At 39.9% G+C, this 23,143-nt stretch overlaps 1 protein-coding gene across 5 annotated transcripts in view; it reads left to right on the top strand.

Moving 5' to 3' along the window:
* Positions 1–22,710, top strand: part of RNF34 (ring finger protein 34) — a 32,894-nt gene extending 10,184 nt beyond the window's left edge. Inside the window, exons 1-8 of one of the 5 annotated variants that reach the window (XM_039879395.1) lie at positions 7,179–7,295; positions 9,052–9,081; positions 9,551–9,620; positions 16,163–16,378; positions 17,492–17,902; positions 19,032–19,133; positions 19,400–19,601; positions 21,744–22,710. In XM_039879395.1, coding sequence (XP_039735329.1) covers positions 9,612–9,620; positions 16,163–16,378; positions 17,492–17,902; positions 19,032–19,133; positions 19,400–19,601; positions 21,744–21,934 — 1,131 coding nt within the window. In that variant the 5' untranslated portion in view covers positions 7,179–7,295; positions 9,052–9,081; positions 9,551–9,611 and the 3' untranslated portion in view covers positions 21,935–22,710. Of the gene's footprint in view, positions 1–3,730; positions 3,859–7,064; positions 7,296–9,051; positions 9,082–9,550; positions 9,621–16,162; positions 16,379–17,491; positions 17,903–19,031; positions 19,134–19,399; positions 19,602–21,743 lie in introns of those variants that run through there. The other 4 variants (XM_039879393.1, XM_039879394.1, XM_039879396.1 and 1 more) reach the window with 4 other exon arrangements.
* The last annotated feature ends 433 nt before the right edge of the window (positions 22,711–23,143 follow it).

The following is a 23,143-nucleotide window of genomic DNA, read 5'->3' as shown; positions in this document are numbered from 1 at the left end:
AATCATGTGTCTTTCAAAATTATCATAATTCAGACTTCTCACTAATTCTGAGAGGCATTTTCTCAATCGATGCAAATTGTTGCAATTTTATTTTATATCAAAAAATACTAGTGTGGGTTTATGCTCTCGTAGGAATTGAACAAGATGATTTCTAACATCTCTTCCAACCTCATGCCGACAGAATCCAGACAAAAAAAGCCTCAAGTGTAGACAGATTTAGATGAATTTGATCAGGGAAAACATTTTATGTCCAGTAAAACTAATTTGGGAAGAAGGGGGAAGCATGAGAGGACAAGTATACAAGACTACAGAGATGTTGGATGAGAAAGAAAAAGAAAATCTGGAAGGAAATGGTGTTAACAGCATTTGTCTTCTGGGTGAGAAGATTTGAGAAGAATATCAATCTTTTCCTTACATGTTGTATTAGTCAGCTCTAGCTGCCATAACAAAAGACCGTAGACTTGGTGGCTTAAACAACAGAAATTTATTTTCTTACAGTTCTGGACACCGGCAAGTCTAAGATCAAGGTGCAAGATCAAGGTTTCTAGTGACAGCTCTCTTCCTGGCTTGCAGATGGCTGCTTTCTTTCTGTATCTTCATATAGCCAGACAATACACTAGATCATAAGTAATTTAAAATCAAGCACAACTGTTTCAAACGTTGGTCATGCCCATATTTCTTCAGTTGTGGCTCATTGAACAAGATGCCAAATCTCAAATAATATAACATTCCTCTCTTAAATCCATCCTTCCTCCCTGTGAAGTGGGATTTGTCTTACTTCCCAGGAAAGTATTTTTTCAAGCATCAAATGATGAAATAATTAACCATTCAAACAAAAGAGGCTATTCTAAATGAAAAGTGGCCTTGAATTAGAAAAGATAAGAATCAAATAGAATTGAGTCAGTTGAAACAAAAAAATCTTCCAGTGCTCAAAAGAAAAGGCTATTTTAGCAAAGACAGTCGGATGTGTGTCTGGGAATATCATTTGAAAATTGTGATCTATACACAATTACTACAAGCATCATGACCTTAGAAGGTGTTAGAGTTTTAGAATGAGGATGGACAAAAGATTGACATTTTAAGGAACAATTTTGAGGCACCTATATATTCTTATATGATTGTAAATGAATGTGGTGATGAAGAGAGAAAAATAGTAAGCTTTTTATCTTGCATAGCCTGAAACTGGAATGTTTTAGGACAACTCCTCTTATCTCAACCATCGGAATATTTCCATCTCTGAACATTTGCCTTGTTCATTTATGAGTTGACTTAATGTTTGTATTCCAGTGTCCAGCTGGTCTGTAAATGTGAATGAGCGTCAGCCAGTCTGCCTTGGACTGTAAACTGTTAGAAGAGGCAAAGTTTAGCTAATTCTCTCTGTGAATCATTTAGCATGGCATAGCTCCGCACACAATTAGAGAGTTAATAATTGTGTTTATTATGACCTTTGGGAGGAGGCTTAGTGCCATTTATTGCCTTCTTGATCCTGCCAGCACTTCTCAAGGGGATGGGGAAAGTTGTCGTGATTTACTTTTCATACATTGTTAGGCCAGAAGCAAATGCTGAGTGTGATAACTGAGGCCTATCAGTGATGTCTATCAGTGAATGTCTGTGTGATATAATGAGAAATATATTTGGTCTTTGTCTCCAGGTTCCTGGCACAGAGCCCTTAAAACCCTTGGAATTTCCTTAGTGATGAGGGTGTATTTTGTTGTTCACAAGGAGCCCCTTTTAGGCACACCTGAGTTTACAGTAATGAGGTAACATAGAATGACTTAAGATGGAGCTGGTCACCAGAAAGACCAAAGTGATTAGAGGGTTGGAATTTTTAGCCCCATCCACCAACCTCTGGGAAGGTGGGTGAGGCTGGAGATTAAGTTCTATAAAATTTCTTGAATACGATTTGATGGGATTCTGGGCTTGGTGAACACATGCTGGGAGGGTGGCACACCTCAGTTCCACCGGGACAGACGCTCCTACGCTCGGGACCCTTCTAGGCCTCACCCTCTTCGTCAGATGTTCACCTGTATCTTTTATCCTTTATAATACACTGATAAATGTAAATAAATGTTTCCCTGAGCCTTTGAGCCATTCTGCCAAATTATTAGACCAGCCGAGGGGATCATGGGAACCTTAGTTATAGCCACTTTGTCAGAAATACAAATGACAACCTGGACTTGCAACTGGCATCTGAAATGGGGTCAGTCTTGTGGACTGTATCCTTAACCTATGGGATCTGATGCTATTTCCAGATAGATAGTGTCAGAACTAAGTTAAATTTGTCGACACCCAGTCGGGATCCACTGAGAATTGGAGAGTTGCTCAGTGTTGTTAGAAAACACTCCAGTTTGAAATGTCATATTTTCACATTTCTGTAGCTGATGTGATATTATTATATATACTTGGCAACTTGACTTGAAATAAATATGTTTTAAAATTTGATTCACTACAGTATGAAATTCAAAGTTAGTAGAATTCGAAGGGCCTTTGAATAAATGGAGAATTACAATGCTCTATTTTGACTTTAACAATTGCGATTGGGGATAGGATGCTTAATCCTTGATTTCTTTCTTTCTTTCTTTTTTTTTTTTTTTAATCCTTGAATTTTAAGATAGACAAGTTTCTTGTTGCCAGCACAGATGTAGAACCTGGACAAAGCCCTGGGGAGACAGAGCACTTCTATTTTCTGCTCTGTTTATTACTGACTTGGTACAATAGCATTTAGTTTTATTTCACTTGATCCCATATGCTAATAACTGCTGTATGAGGTTTAACAAACATCTACAAAAGCACTTAATAATAACATTTTTTAAAAAATCTATGAAAGCAGAAACCTTCGATTTGGAGTTCCTTAAAATTATAAACTTGAAGTAAGGTTCTATAAGTGTGTGTGAGTTTAGCAAGAGTACAGAGTCGATGGTCAGATCAGGAAATACTATTCTGAGAAAATCTATAAACATTGTCTCAGGTACTATTGTTATTAAAGTTCACAACGTTAACCCTTGAGAAGTCCATTCTGTTGTTTTAAGACACCAAGTTTGTGGTTTTTTGATATGGCAGCTGCAGGAAACCAGTACACCACTTCTGACATTTTTCTTTTATCATGGCCATTTAAGCTCCATGAAGAGAAGGGCTATGCCCCTCTTTCCAGTGCCTGGTGCATAGCGGGTGCTTAATATATATCAAATGATATGAAATATCAGTACCAGTTGGAAATTGTACTGACTCCATCTTACGGTGGTAGGTGAATTGTTGCCCCATCTATATAATGTTATAGTACCCATAAAGAAGTTATAGGTGAATGCAGGTGTAATGTACAAGAATTAACTTGTTTTGCAAGGTCTGTCTCTTTATTAGAAGAATAGTAATATAGGTGAGCATATATTGGGCTTGGGATAGGAGCCTTGGCAGCTATTCTGACTTTCATCACTGCTTCATAAGCCTCAGGCAAGAGAGCTCACTTCTGTGGCTCAGTTTCCCAAGGCTTGAAAGAAAATCCCGTCCCCTTTCTGCCTAAGTAAGGAAGATCATGGTGGGGGAAGGGAGCAGCCGGTAAAGAGCTCCATCTTATTTAAGAGAAATATAAAATGGCCCTACATTATTTGCTTTACTCTCTGGAAACCAGTTTAAAGTTCTGTTTCTTTTTCACTTTCAGCATCAGGATTCTTCAACTATTTAGCAAAGTGTAAGCCAAAGCTTCCAGTTAATAATCATTATGTCCATTTTACAGATGGAGACACTTAAGGCAGAAGAGGGTTATATATTCAAGTCAGCAAAGTAATTTACCAGGAGAATTCTAAAAAGATTCTGAGTCCAAAACAAACTGATTCTGTGGAACCAAGGGCTCTCTAGAGCACAGTAAGTATTGTCGAAACCTTTTTTTACTGTTACGGAAATCAGACAGCTGGAATTCAGATAAGACCTGGCTTATGCATTCTCATGAAGACATGCTTTTTCATTCTACCAATGAGATTTTATGACCTGTCTACAACCTTGGCATTTGCAAACTCACGTTAAATGAGGGTGATCCTTTTTGGTCTTTTAAGTTACAAAATTTAAGCAATGGCCACAGAAAAGATGGATTACTCTGGGTAAAATAGTTATATTTGTGAAGATGACCAAGAATAAACACAACATAGCAAACCAGATCCCGTTCTCAGATACTTTCATTTGGCTCATAGCTAGGCAACCAGTCATGTACTAATCTAATGATGCATCTTAACTCAGATGGGGGGTGGGTGGGAGTGGGTGGAGAGATGCAAGTGCTGGAGATGAGACTAGAATGACAATACAGAGAACCGTTAAAACTGGTCATCGATACAGGGGAGTCCATTACTCCATTTTATTTGCTTCATATGTGTTTGAAATTTTCCAAGAAATGGCTTAGTATAGGAAGTTGTTAACCAACTTTGCAAAAGGTTCATGTGGTTTTCCATGATGTATTGAGAGAGTCCATTGTTAGAATAAAAATAGCCAGCTTTCTACCCTCTTGTCTTATGAGTACACATGATGTTGAAAGAAACAGATTATTCAGCAACTTAAAAAAATTTTAGATGAAACTTTTGCTGCTTCTTGCATTTGAGAGAGGTTTTGACATTATTTCATTGACTTATAGCACGTCGTGAATTCAATGAAAGAATTTTTTTGAGAGATTAAAAAAACAAACTCAGAGAACAGCCCCATTATAGCCTAAGCAAGTAGTTGAGCTGCAATAAATTACCCTATGTGTCATGGTAAAACTTTTTGACGCTGAAATACAAAGTATTCCGCTGTTGACTACATGAACAAACAGACCAAATTTTCCTGAACCACAATTGGCGCAATTAGTACATAATTAGTACTGAAAAAAGATGTTATTATATAATATTTGAAACAAAGAAAAAAGTTGATAATATAATGCATCTCTATTATTGAAAAAGTATGATGTTTAAGCACAAAATGCCTCTCAAGCTTCAGGAGGTCCCAGTTTCAAGTATTTAGAGACTGAACTCATCTGTATTCTATTTACTCTTTTTTTTTTTTCTTCAATATCATATTCCTTCCCAGTCTTCCAGAAGAATTCACCCAAATATTTGTTTGCTGGGCACAACATAAGACAAGTCTTCCTCAAGAACAGTTTTTAAATGGTCTCCAATACTTAAATTTCTCCTTACCCTTGATTGTTTTATTGTTCTAATTGTTTTTCTCTGGCCACCCTTCAGCTGCATTAACTCTGTTTTGTGTGAGTTGTTTCTCAGCATCTATTATCATTACTATAACAACTTTATGAGATATAATTCCCATATCATACAATTCAAATTGTAGAATTCAGTAGTTTTTATTATATTTACAGTTGTGCAACCATCATCACAGTCAATTTTAGAACATTTTCATCACCCCAAAAAGAAACTCTTGTGCCCATTAGGAGTCACTTTATTTCCCCCTAACCCTCTCAACTCTAGGCAACAGCTGCTCTACTTTCTGTCTCTGTGGATTTACCTATTTTGGACATTTCATATGTATGGAATCATACAGTATGTGGTCTTTTATGACGGGCTTTTTTCACTTAGTATCGTTTTCAAGGTTCATCCTTTCTGTAGCATGTGCCAGTACTTCATTCCTATTTTGGCCAATATGGTTATTTATCCATTCCTCAAATAATGGACATTCAAGTTGTTTCCACTTTTTAGATATTATGAATATCCTGCTACGAACTTGCACATTTAGGGCTTTTTTTGTGTGTGTATGGACATGTGTTTTCCTTTTTCTTGGGTTTATAACTATAAGTGTAATCGCTGGTCACATGGTAACTCTGTTTAACATTTTGAGGAGCTGCCAGACTGTTTTCCAAAGCAGCTGCCCCATTTTACAGTCCCACCAGCAATGTACTAAGGTTCCAGTTTCTCCACATCCTCAATACTCGTCTTTTTTTAATTTAGCAATCCTAATGGGTATGAAGTGGTATCTCATTGTGGTTTTGATCTGCATTTCCCTGATGGCTAATGATGTTGATCTTCTTTTCCTGGGCTTATTCATTAACTTTTGAGGTAGAACTGCCAGCTTCCTTTCTAATCAGAGAGAGAAAAGGCTTTGTATCACTAGCACATTTTTACTGCGTTTCTTTGTGCCTAGATTAGAACACTTTCTTTTCCAGTGAAGCTCAGCTGCTACTACAACATAGTGAAGGAAAGGCTTTCTTTGCATTTTACAAAGAAGAAAATCCAGGGCTACACTAGACAAGAAGTTAAATTACATTATCTGAGCGGTGCTTGAAGCAAGAAAAATAAGCTCAAAAGGAAGTATTATTTCAGTCTAAGGAAGTGGTAGGCTTTGTGTTTTAACCTGACAGTACATGTAAGCAAATCTATTAAAAAGGAATACAACTTAGGTCCTCGAGAAGTGACTTGGTATCTCTATGTCTCTTTATTTAAATACTGGTTGCACCAGAGGGGAGAGAAAGGAAGAAGTGCAGGAAAACCAACTGTCATCCATCCAATCAGGCTGAAAAACTCGATACTTTATTTTCAGCCTCACTTCTGTTCAAATAAAGTCAGCTCCAAGGGCTCACCCCGATTCTCTCGTTGTGCTAGAGTTTGGGTGTTTTGAATAGCTCTCTAAAAGAGCAGCTGTGATCTGAGAAACGTTAGTCGAAGTGTTTCAATAAAACCTCGTTTTTAAAACCTCGTCTGTGCGTGCGCAGCTGCGGCTGCTCACGGGACCCTCGGGTGAGGAGACCTGAGGTCATTACCGCGTGTGAGAGGCTTAAAAGTCTCGGGAGGAAATTTGAGGCCCTGCACAGACGATTATAACAAAAGCCTTCAAACCAACCGGCGTTTTCAAATTTACCACGCCCCTTCCCGCCCTCACCGCCGGGCGAATTTGATCTAAAGCCGAATCTCTGCCACACAGTTTCCTCAGGGAGCGCTGACTCCTATTTCAGTGACCCAACGAAGAAAACGGCCAGGAGAAAGCCTCCCGCCACGCCCAGATCCGCCCGCCTCGGCTCGCGGCCGGATGGAGTCTTCCTCCGCCCACCGGCCGCGCCGGAGGCCCCGCCCTATTCCCACCGTTCTATTGGCTCTGGTGACCTTCCCCCCAGAATGGCGGCTCTGGGTTGGCCGGCTCGGCTGCCGCTCGGCGCTCTTCCCAGAGGCGCGCGGCGGGCGTGGTCACGCCCCTTACGTCCGGACGCTAAGATTTCTCCGGGGGCCCAGGGATCGCCGCCCAGAAAGAAGGAGGGCGTCTGCGCGAGGGGCTGCTATGGTGTTGAGTTCCCGGGCAGAGCCGACCGAGACCTGGCGGTCCCGGCCATGAAGGTGAGCGACCGGTGGAGCAGGGCAGTCCTTCCTCTCCTATCCGGTCGGGGCGCTCGAATTGCCTTCTTTTCGCCTCAGCGGTTTCCCCGCCGGCACTTTTCCGGAGAGCTCTGCCGAGAGGCGCCCCCGGCCGGCGTCTAGGTCCCTGGCCGGCCCAGGGCGGAGATCCTGGGCACCTGGACTTACCTAGTTCCCACAGCATTTCCCGTCCGCGAGCCCGAGGAGGGGGGAAGAGGCCGGGCGGCCCCAGCGCTCACGCCCGGGGGCCCCCTTCCTGCGCCGGGCCCTGTCCGCGTCCTCGGGGGCCTGAGGCAGACCCACGAGTGCTCGCCTCAGCCCTCCGCGCCTTTGCCCGTAGCGTGCATTCTCCCGCCCTGAGTCCTTGAACTAACCCAAATGTCGGGGACACCACAGGACTGTCGCAGGATGCAAAGTGCGGGACGACGGGAGTTGGAGTGGTGCGAGGAGGCGTGAGGCTGGGGCCGGGCTAACAGGTTAGAAATGCCTCAGGGCAGGGATTTCATCCCGAAGGATTCCTTCGTGGGCTTAACATGGGGGCCGTGACCTAGAGCGCTAGCAAACTGCGTGTCTCCATCACCACTAGGTACGCAGCAAGTAATTTGACAGCAGCTGAGTGTTTCAAGGTGGGTGGGAGTGAGAGCGTGGGAGCATCACTGAGAGAGAAGTTTAAGAGAAGGGGGGAGATTCTGGCCTACTTTGGGGAGCTGAGAATTCTCAGGAACTTTGTACAACAGGCAATTCAGGTATCGATTCATTTGCCGAACTCAAACCAAGTGGGATGAGTCATAAGGTGATGTTATTTCAGACAGATGATTTCATTAATCTCAATGAAGAGGTGCGCTTGATGTGGGTAAGAAAAACAGCAGAATGAGCTGCTTCCTTAAAATTCGACCTTCACGAAGTCCCAAAGATTTATTGTGGAAGACGAATAAAGGAGTGTCAAGTAGCTAGAGAAATTTAACAAATATTCTGTTGAACTTTTCTTGTGTGTTAGCTCAGAGTGAGATAGTGTGAGTAGGAGTAATTAAGAATACAATCCCAGCCTTTAGGAGTTTGCCAGTCAAAAGAGAAGAGACATTCTCAAGTTACCACATTATGAAAAAAAAATGTGATGAAACCCTTAGGAGCAAGAAAGAATATTTCTGGCTGCAGGAAACAAGGAAGCTTTTTGGAATCAGTACCTTTTGGACTGTACATTAAAGTATGAGGCTATCGGAGGAACTTATTTTAAACTTCCCAGTTTAGTTATAAAATATTTCGACTTAGAATACCTATTAAAATGTCTAAAACTAGCTTTTTTTTTTTTCTGAACCATTACCTTTCTGTGTTAAGACCAAAAAACAAAGTCGAGATCTTTACATATAATGCCTCAAAGAATGTCAGTATCTCTATTAGTATTAAATTTATGGGCCATCAAGGAACTAGATGTAGAAAGAGAGAATTAGGAACAGATCCAGTGTTGAATTTTGTTAATCAAGTTCTTTAAAAACAAGTGTTTTTGAATTTAGGTGGAAGAGTTGGAATTTCAGAAACAAAGTTTGATGGCAGTTAAAACATATAGAAAAGATGTGTATTTTATGAAGCAAAATGCAGACCTAAATAGACATCAGTCTGAGTGAGATGACAATCATGAAGATTCTGTTTTTCATTTGTTTTTATGAAAACAATTAACAAAATTTAGGGTTTGGGATCTTTATTCAACTTGATGTTTTATACTGAAATTGTTTAATTGTAGGGTATGCTCATCTGTAGGTGTCTGGGTAGGGTAAGTGATTCCTGATTTAATGGAATTTTAAAATGTGAATGTTCATCTGAGCAAGTACTTCTTTCAGTGAAATTAAAATTACTTTGAAAGCTAACCAGTCAGATAAATACATCTTCACTCAAATCCAAGAGCAGCTGATTTTGGTATATGTGTGGAATGGGTATCTCCTTTCTTACTTTAACTCGTTTGTTTAGAAACTGATGTTTTGAGATGTTATAGGTCTCAAGAATCAAGTAATTGTTTAATCTTAGAGTAGCATCTAATTAACTCCCTATAACAGATTTTTTTTTTTAAATCAAAATTGATGTTTTATGTTCATTTGATTTAATCCACTTGTTTTTCCATATTTATATTGCTCTCACCCTTTTTTAATTGTACTAATCGTGTTCATTCTCCTATGCTCAAAATGAAATATCAAGGAGAGAGTAATCTTTGACTGTAATTTCCTTTTCTTTTTTTTCTCTGAAAGGTGGGGGATTGGTGCTAAGGATCAAGTATACTGTTTTAGAAAAAGAAAACAAAATCCAAACATGAGGAAGGTATGATCTCCAGAACATGTTATTGTAAAACTCTTATCAATTTGACCAGATGTCTTGCCTAAAAATATTACATTTTTAAGATCAGCATCTGTTTTTGCAACCTGCTTAATGTCTAAATGGTATTAAAAAAATAATTTAGGATGTAGGTAGAATTTCCTCCTTTGTGGTATATGGTTTGATATTTGGTCATTAATATAGCAGAGTTCTTTGTATATTGTATTTCAGTTGAAGCAGCAGTTTCAGTAAATCCTTTAACATTTTAAGGAGCATACTGTTTCCACAGTAGCTCTAAAAAGGGTAAAGATTTTTGCTTATTATTTCAACCGTTTCTTCTGTTTTAACTTCTGAAGGAAAATTTAACCTAAGCGAAATTTAAACTGTAAAACTTATTGTTTTATATTACTGGTTTTAAGATTTGAAACATCTTTTCCTATTGTTTAGCACCAGGGACATTGAGTTTTAGCAAACTAAAAGTTGTTTGGAGTTTAAAACAAAGCCTTTAGTGGTTGAATTCTCTGAGGATGCTTTTAGCACTAAATCCCTGCCAGGTCCTTGTAGCTTCTTACAACATCCAAGAAAAATGTTCTTGAATTTGAAACTTCTAGGTTTATCCTTAAAATTACTGTGTAAAATATTACCATATTTAATTTAGGGTTGTGACAAGCAACTCTTAGGAGGTGGCATTATGATTACTGCTGCTTATCTAGTTTAATCTAAAGCAAATGATATAGACTATGATCATTTAGTTTTCTACTGTTTTCAAACCCATCAACTTTCTCTCTCTGGCTGGCATTTAATCTTCATAGAAGCCACCATAACTTTTATCTTCATTCTAATTTGCCTGGTTTCTGTTACATTTGGTAGAATCTTTAAAAGGGATCACATCCTGATGTAGTTTAGAATAGGATTCAAAATTTGTAGTAAACTTTTTGTTAATTCTTTAAATTGAGCATTTTGGAAGTATCCCCTCTCCCCTTACAGGGATTCTAAAAGCACATTAGATCATACACATACACACAATCAAAGACAGCTGAACTTTGAGGCCATTTGAAACCTGGCACTCCGCCAGAAAGAATGGGCTGCTGCTATTGCAAAGAAACATACACATTTCCTCTTGCTTTGTTGACTGAAACTGTGATTCAGAATGGGCTTGTGTTATGTGAATCTGACTCAGGAACCTGGGTGCTTATAAAATTGGTAGTTTATTGTGAAAGTAGGTGTCACAGCACTGGAAACTGTCAGTCCGGCTCATACAAATTGTTTAGGTTTGTGGATAACACTCCCCCTCCTTTATACTCCTACTGAGGGGAGGGATTTTCTAATTCATTCTCTAGGAAAACAATAGAGGAACTACAAATAGGAAACAAAACTTTCAGCTTTTCTGCTAGCAGAGAGAAAAGAGGAACTTTTATGTTGGTGAGTTTTAGCAAAGAAGCTAAACATGCTTGGGTTCAGTACTTTCTGGGACCTTCTCAGATTATCTTGTAGGGGGATGGCAGGCTGGTCAACTATATGTTAGGCTGCTATTGGTCAGCTGTGGTGGTGACTGGATGTTGTATTATCTAGACCTATTTCTGTCTTATTTTTTGACTAGTTCCAAATTGGGAGTGAAAAAAAGGTAGTGTAATTGGTTCTCAAAAATCTTAGTGCACTGGCTTTGAAAAAAACCACAGTAACTGGCACTGGATATCAAAATAAGATGAGGAAATCTAAGTGTCTGTGGCAGTCTAGACAGGAGGCTTTAAAATTTAATTTCTTACTATGGGCCATGTAAGTTTTTTAATATGGTACCTGGTTCTTAACATAAAACTTAGGCAGGCCATGGTCCCAGAGCTAATCTATTCAGGACCAATTTTGGCCTAAGAGGCAGTGTCGGAAAGGGATTCAGTTATCAAAGTCGTTTATTTTCAGTAGCCACTGATGGCTAGAAAATAAACTGTAAATATAGCTAAATTCCTTCCGCTGGGAGTTTTGTGCCAGGCGTAGGTAGATAGTTGCCTGTTTTGGTTATTCTCTCTGTTCTGAACTGCATTCACGGTTAAAGTAGGAAATGTAGACATCTTTACAGATTATTCTTTCTAACCTCTTGGATTCATGTAGTTTAGCTTGTTTGTAAAGTCCTCCCAACCATGGTCCCAAGTAGGATTTAGAATGGTTAAGTCACATAGGTCCAGATCATAGCTTCAGTTTTCAGCAATCTAGGCTTTGGCTTCATTCGTGGAGGGCAGTAAGTGTTCTTTTTTAAATAAGCAAATAAAAGATGCATGGTGACACCCGTCTGTAACAAATAGACCTCTTTGAAATTAAGGCAGAGCAACGACTCAGTGAATTTACTGCAAATTCAAAGAGTCAAAGGCCTGTGCCTTGTTTGCTTAGGAAACTAGGCAATCTAGGAGTAGTTTGGAAAATATTCTTCAATTTAGTACCAAAAGTTGAGCAGAGAGCGAATAAAATAAAAATACAGGAATTCAGGCTGATTGAACTGACAGAAGATCTTAGAGGGTAGGGAAGACAAATGGAAAGAACAATGAACTTAGGTCTCTAAAACGTTTAAAGGGAGGGTACAAAAAGGGGAAGCTTTTTGGTCATTACCCGACCAGATATGATAACTGGGAAATATAACAGAGTCAGAGAGTTAAGAGCTCAGAGAATAAATTGGCATGCCCCCCACCTGTCAAGAGCCCGCATTTAATAAACTTTTGGAAAATACTCTCAAATAGTTCCCCGATTGTTTTTATAGATTTTGTTACTTGAAAATGGGGACTGTTGTATCAAGTAGTAAGAAAATTTGGACAAATCTGAAAAAGTCGGTATAGGATACTTCAATCATCATTACATGAACATCACATACTAAAGGGGGTGATACTTCAGTCATCGTTACATGGACAACACATACTAAAGCGGGTGGGGAGGTGGGGAGATGGAGCCCAAGCCTGGGAGGATTCATCTTCTAGGTAGATTCTTCCAACTTAGAGATGAAGGAGGACAAAAATAGTTAGAATACTGGCTGTTTTTGGCAGACCTAATGATCATTGTCTTTCTCTCAGTATTGGAGATTTCACACAAGAAAACCTGTGGAAGAATAAGTTAGGAAATACAAAGTTTGGACCAAAAAGCAAAGCTCAAGTAAATGAAGGCAGGCACCAAATTCCAGCAAGTTTCAGGCCAATATGTGGTAAAAAGAAAGGAACTAATTTAAGAATCAGATTAAGTTAACACTCAGCTGAGCCTTTTTGAAAGGATTAGGGGAAACCATAGAAAGAAACACTAGAGGCAAGTCCCACGACTTCAGCAGGAAAAAATGTAGGCAGGTCATGAGGAGCATATGGCTGAGATTGTTGGTTTTAGAGTTCTAGAGACATAGGCTTCAGAAGTAACTATAGACCCCCTGTGTTCAGGAATCTGCTGCAAGTGATTCTCCAGCTAAAACCGTGTAGGCAGGAAAGAGAAATCCCCTAGACTGAGCAGTTATTAACCTTTTAACCCCAGCTGTACATTCAAATCACATGGAGAATTTTGAAAAAATTCTGATGCCCAGGCTGTACCAAGACTAGTTAAGTCAGAATCTCTGGCTGGGACCCAGGCATCAGTATTTTTTAAGGCTCCCCTGGTGGTGGTGAACCACTGTCTTAAGGGTGGTTTCACAGGCCCAGGCATTTCCTTAGCAAGAGGCAGCAACAGCAACCACTGTGGTACAGGACTAAAAATAACTGCTCCAGAGAAGTTGGGGAGGTTGAAATCACAAAAGAAAGCACCTTCATTTGAGCACTGGGGTGCTAGAAAACACAAGGATTAAAGGAGAAATGGAAATTAAGTTTTGAAAATATGCTGCATGGAAAATAAAACTAATGACTGGGGCTTCCACTGTTTCAAATTTCTGACCTTTTAAGAAGGCTGGAGTTTCCAGTGCTACTGTCAGGATAACAGTACAGGTAGAAAGACTTACCCTTCAAGATAATGCTGAGAGTATTCTCTTATTGGGAGGTTTTCTCCAAATTTAAGTTCACAAATCTAAGAGCAAACCCTAGATATTTCAGTGATTACTCTTTTCTCCTGCTATGGTCTTCGGTTGAGTTGTACCAAATATTAGGTTATAGCAACAACAGTCGGGGGTTGGCTTGGGCTCTTTTTTAATTTTTATTTTATGATAAGGTGACCAAAAGAAGATAAGAGTGTTCTTTTCACTGTTTTCCCTTCTGGGGAATAAAGATGAAATTCCCTCCTCTTTATAGAAACATGAGGAGTGGGACAAAATTGTTACCCTCCAGTATTGATGTCTACACAGAGATTCCACTGTGTTCCCAAAATAAATCCTTCTGTTCCCTTTACATGAGCTGTGAATGTTTTCAGCCTAGAATTTAATGATCATATATATTCATTAGCGTGGATTAACTCTCATTGTGAAGCTGATTCTGATCGAACAAAATGTCTGACTGCTGCTGTTAAAAGGGAATATCATTTGAGATTTTAGCATGCTAGGTCAGAATCATTTTTTACCTTTATTACTCTTTCTCAGTAAGACAATTCGAACTTTCAAAGTAGCGCAGAAAATTTAAATAATATTACATTGCCTTTAAAGAGGTAAAGAAACCTTTACATAGTTATATACTTATCAGTTGTGATGGTAGAACTAGATGCTGTGGAAGAAAGAAAGGAACTTTCACTGGAGCTGGGGAGACATCATCTCCCAGGAAATCAAAAAGGGGATAAAATTGTTTAGTAGCTAGGTCAGCTGTTGAATTGTTCAGTAGCTAGGTCAGCAGGAAGCTGAAGCTTCTCCAAAACTTTACTTCTTTAAACTCCTGGAATGAAGAATAGTTTATCCCAGTGGTACGTTCTACAGTTGAGGTATAACCCCCCCAAAAAACGTTATGTGCAAATTGAATGTTTTAAAACATATTCAGTTTTAAGAGCTCACTGTTTGAAGCACTGTAGATGAATCCTTTGGTAAAAGAACAATCACTTAAAATGAACTGTTAGTAAATCTGGATTTTCATCCTTTTATATTTAAACAAACCATGGCACTAGAGTCTGAGATAATATATTTGTTTAAAGGTATGAACTATTAACTACAATTTAGCCTGACCTTTAAAGGCATCACTATTTCTTGAGAATTATAGAGCGTGAAGTTATATAATACTTAAGTCAGTGACCCTGATACTTATTACCATTTGAACCTTATATTGTGGTTTCTTATTGCTTTGCCTTCTCCTTTCCCTAAATTTAATACAGCGTTTTACTTCTGGGTATTAAGAATAGCATGATCCTTCCGTAGCATTCCAAATAGCCTTTCAAGATTGTTAAAAAAAAAAAAAATTTTTTAAGAGCTTGTTGGACAAACAGTGAATGTTTGGCAGAGAATTAAATGAACTGTGCCACTGTCATGTGCTGCCATTTTAACTATTAAGACCTCACCTGCCTGGACTTCATTACCTATCACATGATCTAGAGTCTAGAATATGCTTAAGAATTAGGACAAGGGGTAAAAGCCCATTGGTTCCAAACACTATAACTTTTATACTTTAAGCATGGAAAATGCCTTGTGTCCTCACTAAACAAATATCTATATTTCTAACAAGCTTGGTTATCAGGTTTCTGAGTCTGCAGTAAAAGAGATAAGTTGCTAGATGTTGGTATAGTGATAGCACTGGTGGTTCATAGAAAGAGAAGAGATGAGAGATAAATCTATGAAAGGCAGTATATTTGTTTCAGGCCATTTAGTGGAGTAGCAAATAGCTCATACACTTTGGGAAGTCTTTATGGTTCTTAGGTCATCAAAAATTATGTTCAGTATTTTCAGTTTAAAAAGGTAGGAAAACTGCTTTTTAAAAATATTTTCCTTAATGTCAAATTAAGACATACTTTATAAAAAAATTTGGAAAGTAGATAAAAACTCAAAATATACAAGATCCATTAAAACCTAGAGAGCCTAAGTTGGCATTTTGATGTTTTCCCAGCCATTTTTTTAAAATTAAAATTTTATATGTGCCATAGTTTATTATGCCCAGCTACAAATGAGAGAACAGAAGCTTAATGAAATTAAGTAACTTGAAATTATATTATTTCTACTAAATGATAGCTGGGGAAATCTGCCTCAGCCTATAGAACTGCACTTTCTAGTATGGTAGTCAGGTAGAACACAGGATGCACAATTAAATTTGAGTTTCAGATAAAAAAAATATTTTGAAAACACACCCCAAGTATTGCACAGTATATTATACTTCTATCCAGTCATTTTTTTCCTATGTGCGTGCACATGTCTCTCTGAATGTGTTGGTTTTGTTTTTTAATATACTTTGGTTCATCTTCTGTCTTTCCCTCGGTTTAACAATATATCATGAATATTCCCAATGCCAAATATTTTTTTCAAATATCAGAAAGTTATCTCTTTCGAAATAGCTTAAAATTTTGATGCTTAAAAGAAAAACTTCAAGAGTTATTTAGGACAAACCTATCTCTCCAGAATGGCACACCCCGAGGATCCCAGAGAGCCCAGGTTCTACTTAACTTTCAACTGGTCTCTACTTGTGTTCCCTTTCCAGGCGGGTGCCACCTCTATGTGGGCTTCATGCTGTGGGCTGCTGAATGAAGTCATGGGAACTGGAGCTGTCAGGGGCCAGCAGTCAGGATTTGCTGGAGGCACTGGTCCATTCAGATTTACAAACTCGAGTTTTTCCACTTACCCACCAGCACCTACAGAAGGGCCTAATATAGTTTGCAAAGCCTGTGGACTTTCATTTTCAGTCTTTAGAAAGAAGGTGAGTTGATTAAATGTTACATACAAAAGATATATATATCAGTTCTTAATTTTATATAATTTTGAAATCTTATGAACCATTTCTTTTAATAAAAATATCAAAGTTACTTTTATTAACCATTTCCTATTTAGAAGAGTACTCAGTTGAAGGGACTATATATTACTATCAAGTTTTCTGACTAGATATTGGTGCGCAGGCATCCTTTCTCCTGATCTCTGGCCTGTTTGTACACTTTGATTCCTCCTGATGGTGCTTGTGTTCTGAAGCAAGAGATATTAGTCTGTAGTTTTGTTCAGAGATGATTTACTATAACTGATCTCAAGTTTCAAAAAATGTGTCCCTACCTATATTATTAAATCGACTGAAGAAATGAATATAAATGTTAACTACTGTTTAGAAATTCAACATGAAACACTTGGGTTAACAGTTATTTTCTCTAGGACAGAACGTCTTTTTTTCTGAGAACCATCATATTGCTGGCCATCTCACAGTCTTTGATTGTCAATTCAGTCCTTTGAAATGCTTAAGGAACGAATTGTTAGCTTGTGGGAACAATGCACCAAGCAGAAATGACCACATCTTAGGGTCTTCTTTAAGTTTTGCTAGTGGAATGGCTTTGTGATTAAGGCTGTGTAGGGTGCAGATTACTGATATCAGTTTTGTGCTCTATTTGCTTGGATTGACCTTGAGAGATCAGTTGCCTCTTTCTGCTGTGCTTCCCCACCCCCTTTTTAAATGGGGAAATTGTTCATATATGAAAGAGCAGGAAGAGTTTGTGGTTGCGCTTTGTGCTCCATGTGGTTCAAGTCAGCTCTCTTCTGCTAATTACATGTTTGCACCAAGGGGTGGAAAGGTTCTAATTCATTAACACGAGAGTGTATATTTTTCTTAAAGGGCTGTATTTGAACTTCTGTGTATCTAAACTGCTTTAGCAGTAACTGAATTTTCATGGCTTTTGGAACACAAAAACGCTTGCGAGAATAGTCTAGTACCACAGAGGACTTCATAAGAACTAGAATTGAATTTTAATACAAGGCAAAAAGAAAGAAAACGAATGCTTTCACGATGGCTCGTATCTGGCTGTTATTAAATGCTTCTTTTCTGTTTCTTCAGCATGTATGCTGTGACTGCAAGAAGGATTTTTGCTCTCTTTGTTCGGTCTTACAAGAAAATCTTCGTAGATGTTCCACTTGTCACTTACTACAACAGACGGCCTTTCAGCGCCCTCAGTTAATGCGACTGAAAGTGAAGGATCTGCGGCAGTATCTCGTTCTTAGAAACATACCAACTGACACCTGTCGGGAGAAGGAAGACTTGGTAGATCTAGTACTGTGCCATCACGGGCTGGGCTCTGAGGACGGCCTGGACACGAGCAGTCTGAATTCTTCAAGGTCCCAGAATTCTAGCTTTTTCAACACACATTCATTTTTTTCAAACTATACAGCCCCTTCTGCTACCATGTCTTCGTTTCAGGGGGAGCTTATGGGTGGAGACTGGACCTTAAGATCTGGAGCGCTGGCACAGGTACGAGGGAGTCATTACCCCGAGGGCCTGGCCTTTCTGTTCTCAGCCACGTGCGGGGGGCCCTTTGGGGCTTGATGGCTCCTCATGGAAGCAGAGGTTCCACATGCTCCTGATCTCTGCTTATAGGCTCTCTTAATGTGAGTCTCTGAGCTTAGATGCTAGGTGACCCCAAAGTCAGCTATCTGAAGGGCCCCAAAACAACTCATCAGTCTTGACCTTGTTTACCTCAGTTTCCCTATCTTAAATACTAACTATTGAAATGACTAAAAAGTAGCATATAAACATTCATGGGACTATTTGTATGTCTGTCTTCTAAATAGTCAAATTTGAAAAGGCCAAGCTAAAAGTTTTATCATTTCTCAAATGAGAGCTGGCATAATTATTAGGCAAAGACAAGACAAGACTGAGTTTTGGGGCATCACACATGAGGTATGGGTCTTCGGATGCTACCATATGGTGCTTGTGAACCAGTGGAGTGGAATATTTGAAATTGGGAACTGACTTAGACTATTGTAGAGCTATGGTAAAAAAAAAAAAAAAATAAGGAGAAAGATATGAAAGAAGTAATACACCAAATCAAAGGGATTTCTGTTCTTCCTAAAGAAAAGAGTACCTCTGACTGTTGCGGAATTTCTAAAAACTAGAACTAGCATCAGCCATTAGCCAAGTCCAGAAAGTATCCTTTGGAATTAGGATTGAGATCTTTCAAATACCCGACACTTGGGCTGATATTAGAACTTTAGTTTCTGTATCTTGGAGGCTCCAGTTAAAACTATCCACATGCAGGTCCTTTGGTAGTGACTCATTACAATTCCATACACTTACGGCTTTGGTGTTCCGTGTTGGGATCTTCCGAGGGGAGTTGATGTATCCTGGTTAGGTTTTATAAATTCATACACACCGATGAATTTGGCTTTTGCAGTAACTTTGTGGAAGGGGTGTTTACGGAATCGCGTGGGGCCCAATTTTTTGGGAGGCGAGGCAGCACTCAGGATCCAGAGGAGTTGCGTAGTGTACCCGGTGTGGGGGCCTTCTTGGGGAGGGTCTGTGGGAAGGTTTTCTCCAGTGGTAAATATGGGTCAATAGGAAAATGTGATTCTGGACTCAACTAGCTCCATTATGTGTATAGGTACAGAGTGAAATAGCCTCAGCAAACACAGAAGATGATGATGACGATGACGACGATGACGACGATGACGATGATGATGATGAAGAAAACTTGGAGGAACCGGTGAGATATCCTATAAAATTTGGTTTTCCTGACATGTCACCCTGGCAGGGAGGAAAAATACCTACGTGCACTTTTGCTAGATTAGCACAGAATGTTCCTCTGTTTTGAATATAGCACACGTATAAAATACTTTAAGGACTGACAAGTCCAAAAGCACTGTCCAGGGCCAGTGATAACTATGGGGTGAGGGAAGCATGTCGCTTTCCTTGCTGTGGGAGGTCTGGATTTAAAGGGACAGAGGAAATAGAAGTGCTTTTTGATTTCAGATGCCTGGCCTCTCTAAGAAAAGAGTGAGAGCTTCACTGTCTGACCTGTCCAGCCTTGAGGACGTGGAAGGGATGAGCGTGCGCCAGCTGAAGGAAATCCTGGCTCGGAATTTTGTCAACTATTCTGGCTGCTGTGAAAAATGGGAGCTGGTAGAGAAAGTCAACCGGTTGTACAAAGAGAATGAAGAAAACCAAAAGTCATGTAAGTTAATTTTTCCTTTTCCCCCTATAGTATCCTTACTTAGGCTTTAGAAACTGGGCTGTTTCTGTCACAATTAAGTCAGATTAATTTCTGAGAAAATTATGTATCATTTAACTGAGTGCGACTTAGTTATATGAACATTTACAGATCTTTTAAATTTTAAATTCATTCTGTGATGCTGGCTCTGAGACCACCATTGCCAAGTGAGTTAGATAATCATTTGCTCAGTCTGGTTTTTCTTGCCATAATATATTAGAAGTCTAATGAAATTCCTGTATCTACAAAAATGCTTGCTTTCTCACTAACCCTTCAGGTAGGCCAATATTTTGGTTATTTCAGTTTACCTTTTAAATCCTAACTGTGGAAAAATAATTTCCTAGGCCAAGATGTTAAGTATTTATCAGCATCAAGTATTAGTAGGTTTCTGTGTAAGTTGCAAAAAGCCGAGGTTAAGAACTTCTGAAGTATTTATTGAAGCGTGGAGCGGGAATCCTCAGTGGCTAACAAGGGCCAAGCCACAGAGCATTTATAGGCAAGAAAAAAGAATTCTGTGATGTTGACTGACAAATATTGTGTTCTTATCTGAACTTAACCAGAAACACTCCCCTACCATCATTAACTTTTTATCATCTTTAAAAGCTGGTTTTTATAATACAGCATTTGTTGACCAATGAGTTTATGCGTAGAATATGTAGAAAGTATTTTGGCACACCTATTCCTGAGATGATGCTACAGTGGTAGATAAAGGACTCTTAATCCTCAGAGCCTCCTGAGGTTGTGGGCTGTGGCTGGGAAATGGCATCCTGGTAGTGAGGGGAGGTCGGTTTACATAGAAAATGTAAATGCCAACTGTGCACAGTGCTTGCTGGCAGTGCGGCCTCTCCCACCCTCAGGGAGTTTATGGTAGAGGCGGCCATGACATGCATGGCTGCCTAAGTGCCTTTCTCAGTTAACTCACTGCTCAATCTATCACTGGTCCAATCTCCAAGCTCATGGAACACATTTTGTTTTGAGCACAGCTGGAATCTTTCTTAGCCTGACTGGCTTCAGCCATTCAGGACGAGATTCACCCCAGTACCCTTACCCAATAGCTTTGGCAGACTCTGGCTCCTCTGCTGTATGTTCAGAAGTTGTAAGAGTTGGAAGGAACCTTCCATACAGGAGAGGAAACCAAAGCCCAGACTTAACTCTCAAAAGCCTTCTACTGTCTTCTCCATCAGCTCATCTGTCATCTTATCCCATGGATCCTTCCTACCTACCCTCTAGTAGTGGCATGGGCCATGAACCAGTTTACAGTAATCTCGACAATGTTTATTTTTCTTAAATCCGGGTACTACTAGCTTTTCAAGCTTGAATTCCTGTTTTTAGCCATATTCTAACCATATTCAGGATTCCCATTGAGCCTTTCTGTGACCTATAGAAAGGGAAGCCTCAGTAGGCAAAGCTCTGTAGCCAAAACTCAGGCTGAAAAGAACTTTTTAAACTCATTCACAACCTTTCTTATTCAGATTCTGGATTTTCTTAGAACCTAATCTGAGCCAGAGCCAGGATGGCCCATCCTTTTTGAGTTAGACTCCACCAGTACCGTGATGGCCAGAAACACAGACAGCTTTCGAGATGCTTCCAAGGCCAGGAGATGTGTTGGGGTGTGTAGGCTACTCCATGCACCGCCCCTCGTCACTTCCCTATCAGTGGGGATGAACAGCTCCTCTTCCTACTGGGAGGAGGCTCCCGAGACTGCAGCTTTCTCAAGGCTACATGAGTGGGCTGGACAGGCCAGTGGTATTCTGACTCCATAGTCCATGTTTAGGACAACTTAGGGTTTTTTTGTTGTTATTTACAGAGACAGTCTGTCCTTTTAACAAAAACCTTGGATTATATATAGAATCAAATAGCTAACATTTGTTGGGCATCTCATTCCTGACCCTAAGCTAAGCATGTCTCCTTTATCCATCACAGAACACCCTACTTGTATTATTTTAGGCTGTATTATTGCCATTTCTAGTGGAGGGAAGTGCAGAGAAATTGGGTAAGTTATTTCTTACGGTAGGGTCACTCTGGGCCTGCCACGGTCACTCAGCAGGTGGCTTTCCGCCTGTCAGGAGTCCTTGTCGGCAGTCCCAGCTCTCTGTTGCCTTTCAGATGGTGAGCGGCTGCAGCTGCAGGATGAGGAGGATGACAGCCTGTGCCGTATCTGCATGGATGCCGTCATCGACTGTGTCCTGCTCGAGTGTGGCCACATGGTCACCTGCACCAAGTGTGGCAAGCGCATGAGCGAGTGTCCCATCTGCCGGCAGTATGTGGTGCGCGCTGTGCACGTGTTCAAGTCCTGAAGCAGAGGCTGTCCCAACAGGACGCAGGTCCCCAATAGGACACTCGCCTCCGAGCCTGAGCCCAGATGTTTCAGTACACAGAAGGGCCTGGACACTTACCGTTCAAAGCTATTTTTAGAAGTTATTTTCACTACTAACTAGGGACAGAGATTCATCCTAAATTACAGCAACATCGGTCCATGCCATATGCCTGTCAGCCTGTGGACTTGCTCAGCATCCCAGGTTCGGCCCGGCTTCATCACATCTGTGATCAGTAATTGCTGAAGTCAGATTGCTTATGGCATCAGCTCCTCGCTCTTTGGAGGGCATTTATCCTCTTATTTTTCCTTCCTCCTAGTTTTAAATTACTCAAATGTTTGAATCTTCAGTTCCCTGGATGAGATCACTGTCCACATGGTGACCGTCACGGTACACAGTGAGCAGTGCCACCTCCGAATGTTCACTTTTGTTAGTCATGTATATTTTAAATGCTACTATTCGATGAATGTACAGTTCCACATTGTTGCTATTTCTGCATTTAAAAGTAATTGGAAGCAACTGACATTCTATAGTCAACTGCCAGGGCCTTAGACTAAACATGTCCATTTTTGTTCAGGTACAGCTTTTTATAGCAAGGGCTGCATCTAGCTGCTTTTCATTAGAGAAGTGTGTTATGTTAAATTCTTTATTAATGTGTAATTGGTTTACACTGTTTTGTATAGTGAAAGTGTATTTTCCGTGCTACCGCTAGCTAATTTGAACTTTAGGAATAAAATTAGATTTTCAAAATGTTTTTATTTACATTGTCCTGGTCAGTTTCTGATTCACTTGGGTACAGCACGAATGGGCATCTGCACCAGATCTAGAACTCTCCTTCCCAAGGGAGGGTGCACCTTCAGAAATGCTGCATCGTAGTAAGTTTCCCTAAGGAGTCACTGCTGACGGAGACCAGGTATTGTGCTAGGAGCTTTAAGGTTATCGCCAGCATTCTGAAATAGGTACTGCCTCCCTTCACAGATGGGGATCCCAACCTCTGAGAAAGAACTTACCTAAAATTTGTTAAAAGGCGGCCATGTCAAAATTTGAACTTAGCTCCGATGCCAACGTGTGTTTTTTTAAGTACTTTACAGAAGAGTAAGAGACAAAAGAATAAAAACCATCAAGAACAGGAAAGGGCCCACGGGTCAGTTCCAGCACTGCGCCCCGCTCCTCACAACCAAATGAATGGAG

Source organism: Pteropus medius, unplaced genomic scaffold (assembly GCF_902729225.1).
Source record: "Pteropus medius unplaced genomic scaffold, Ma_sr-lr_union100, whole genome shotgun sequence".
In the NCBI taxonomy this organism is placed as follows: Eukaryota; Metazoa; Chordata; class Mammalia; order Chiroptera; family Pteropodidae; genus Pteropus; species Pteropus medius.
This window is presented reverse-complemented; position numbering and strand designations above follow the sequence as displayed.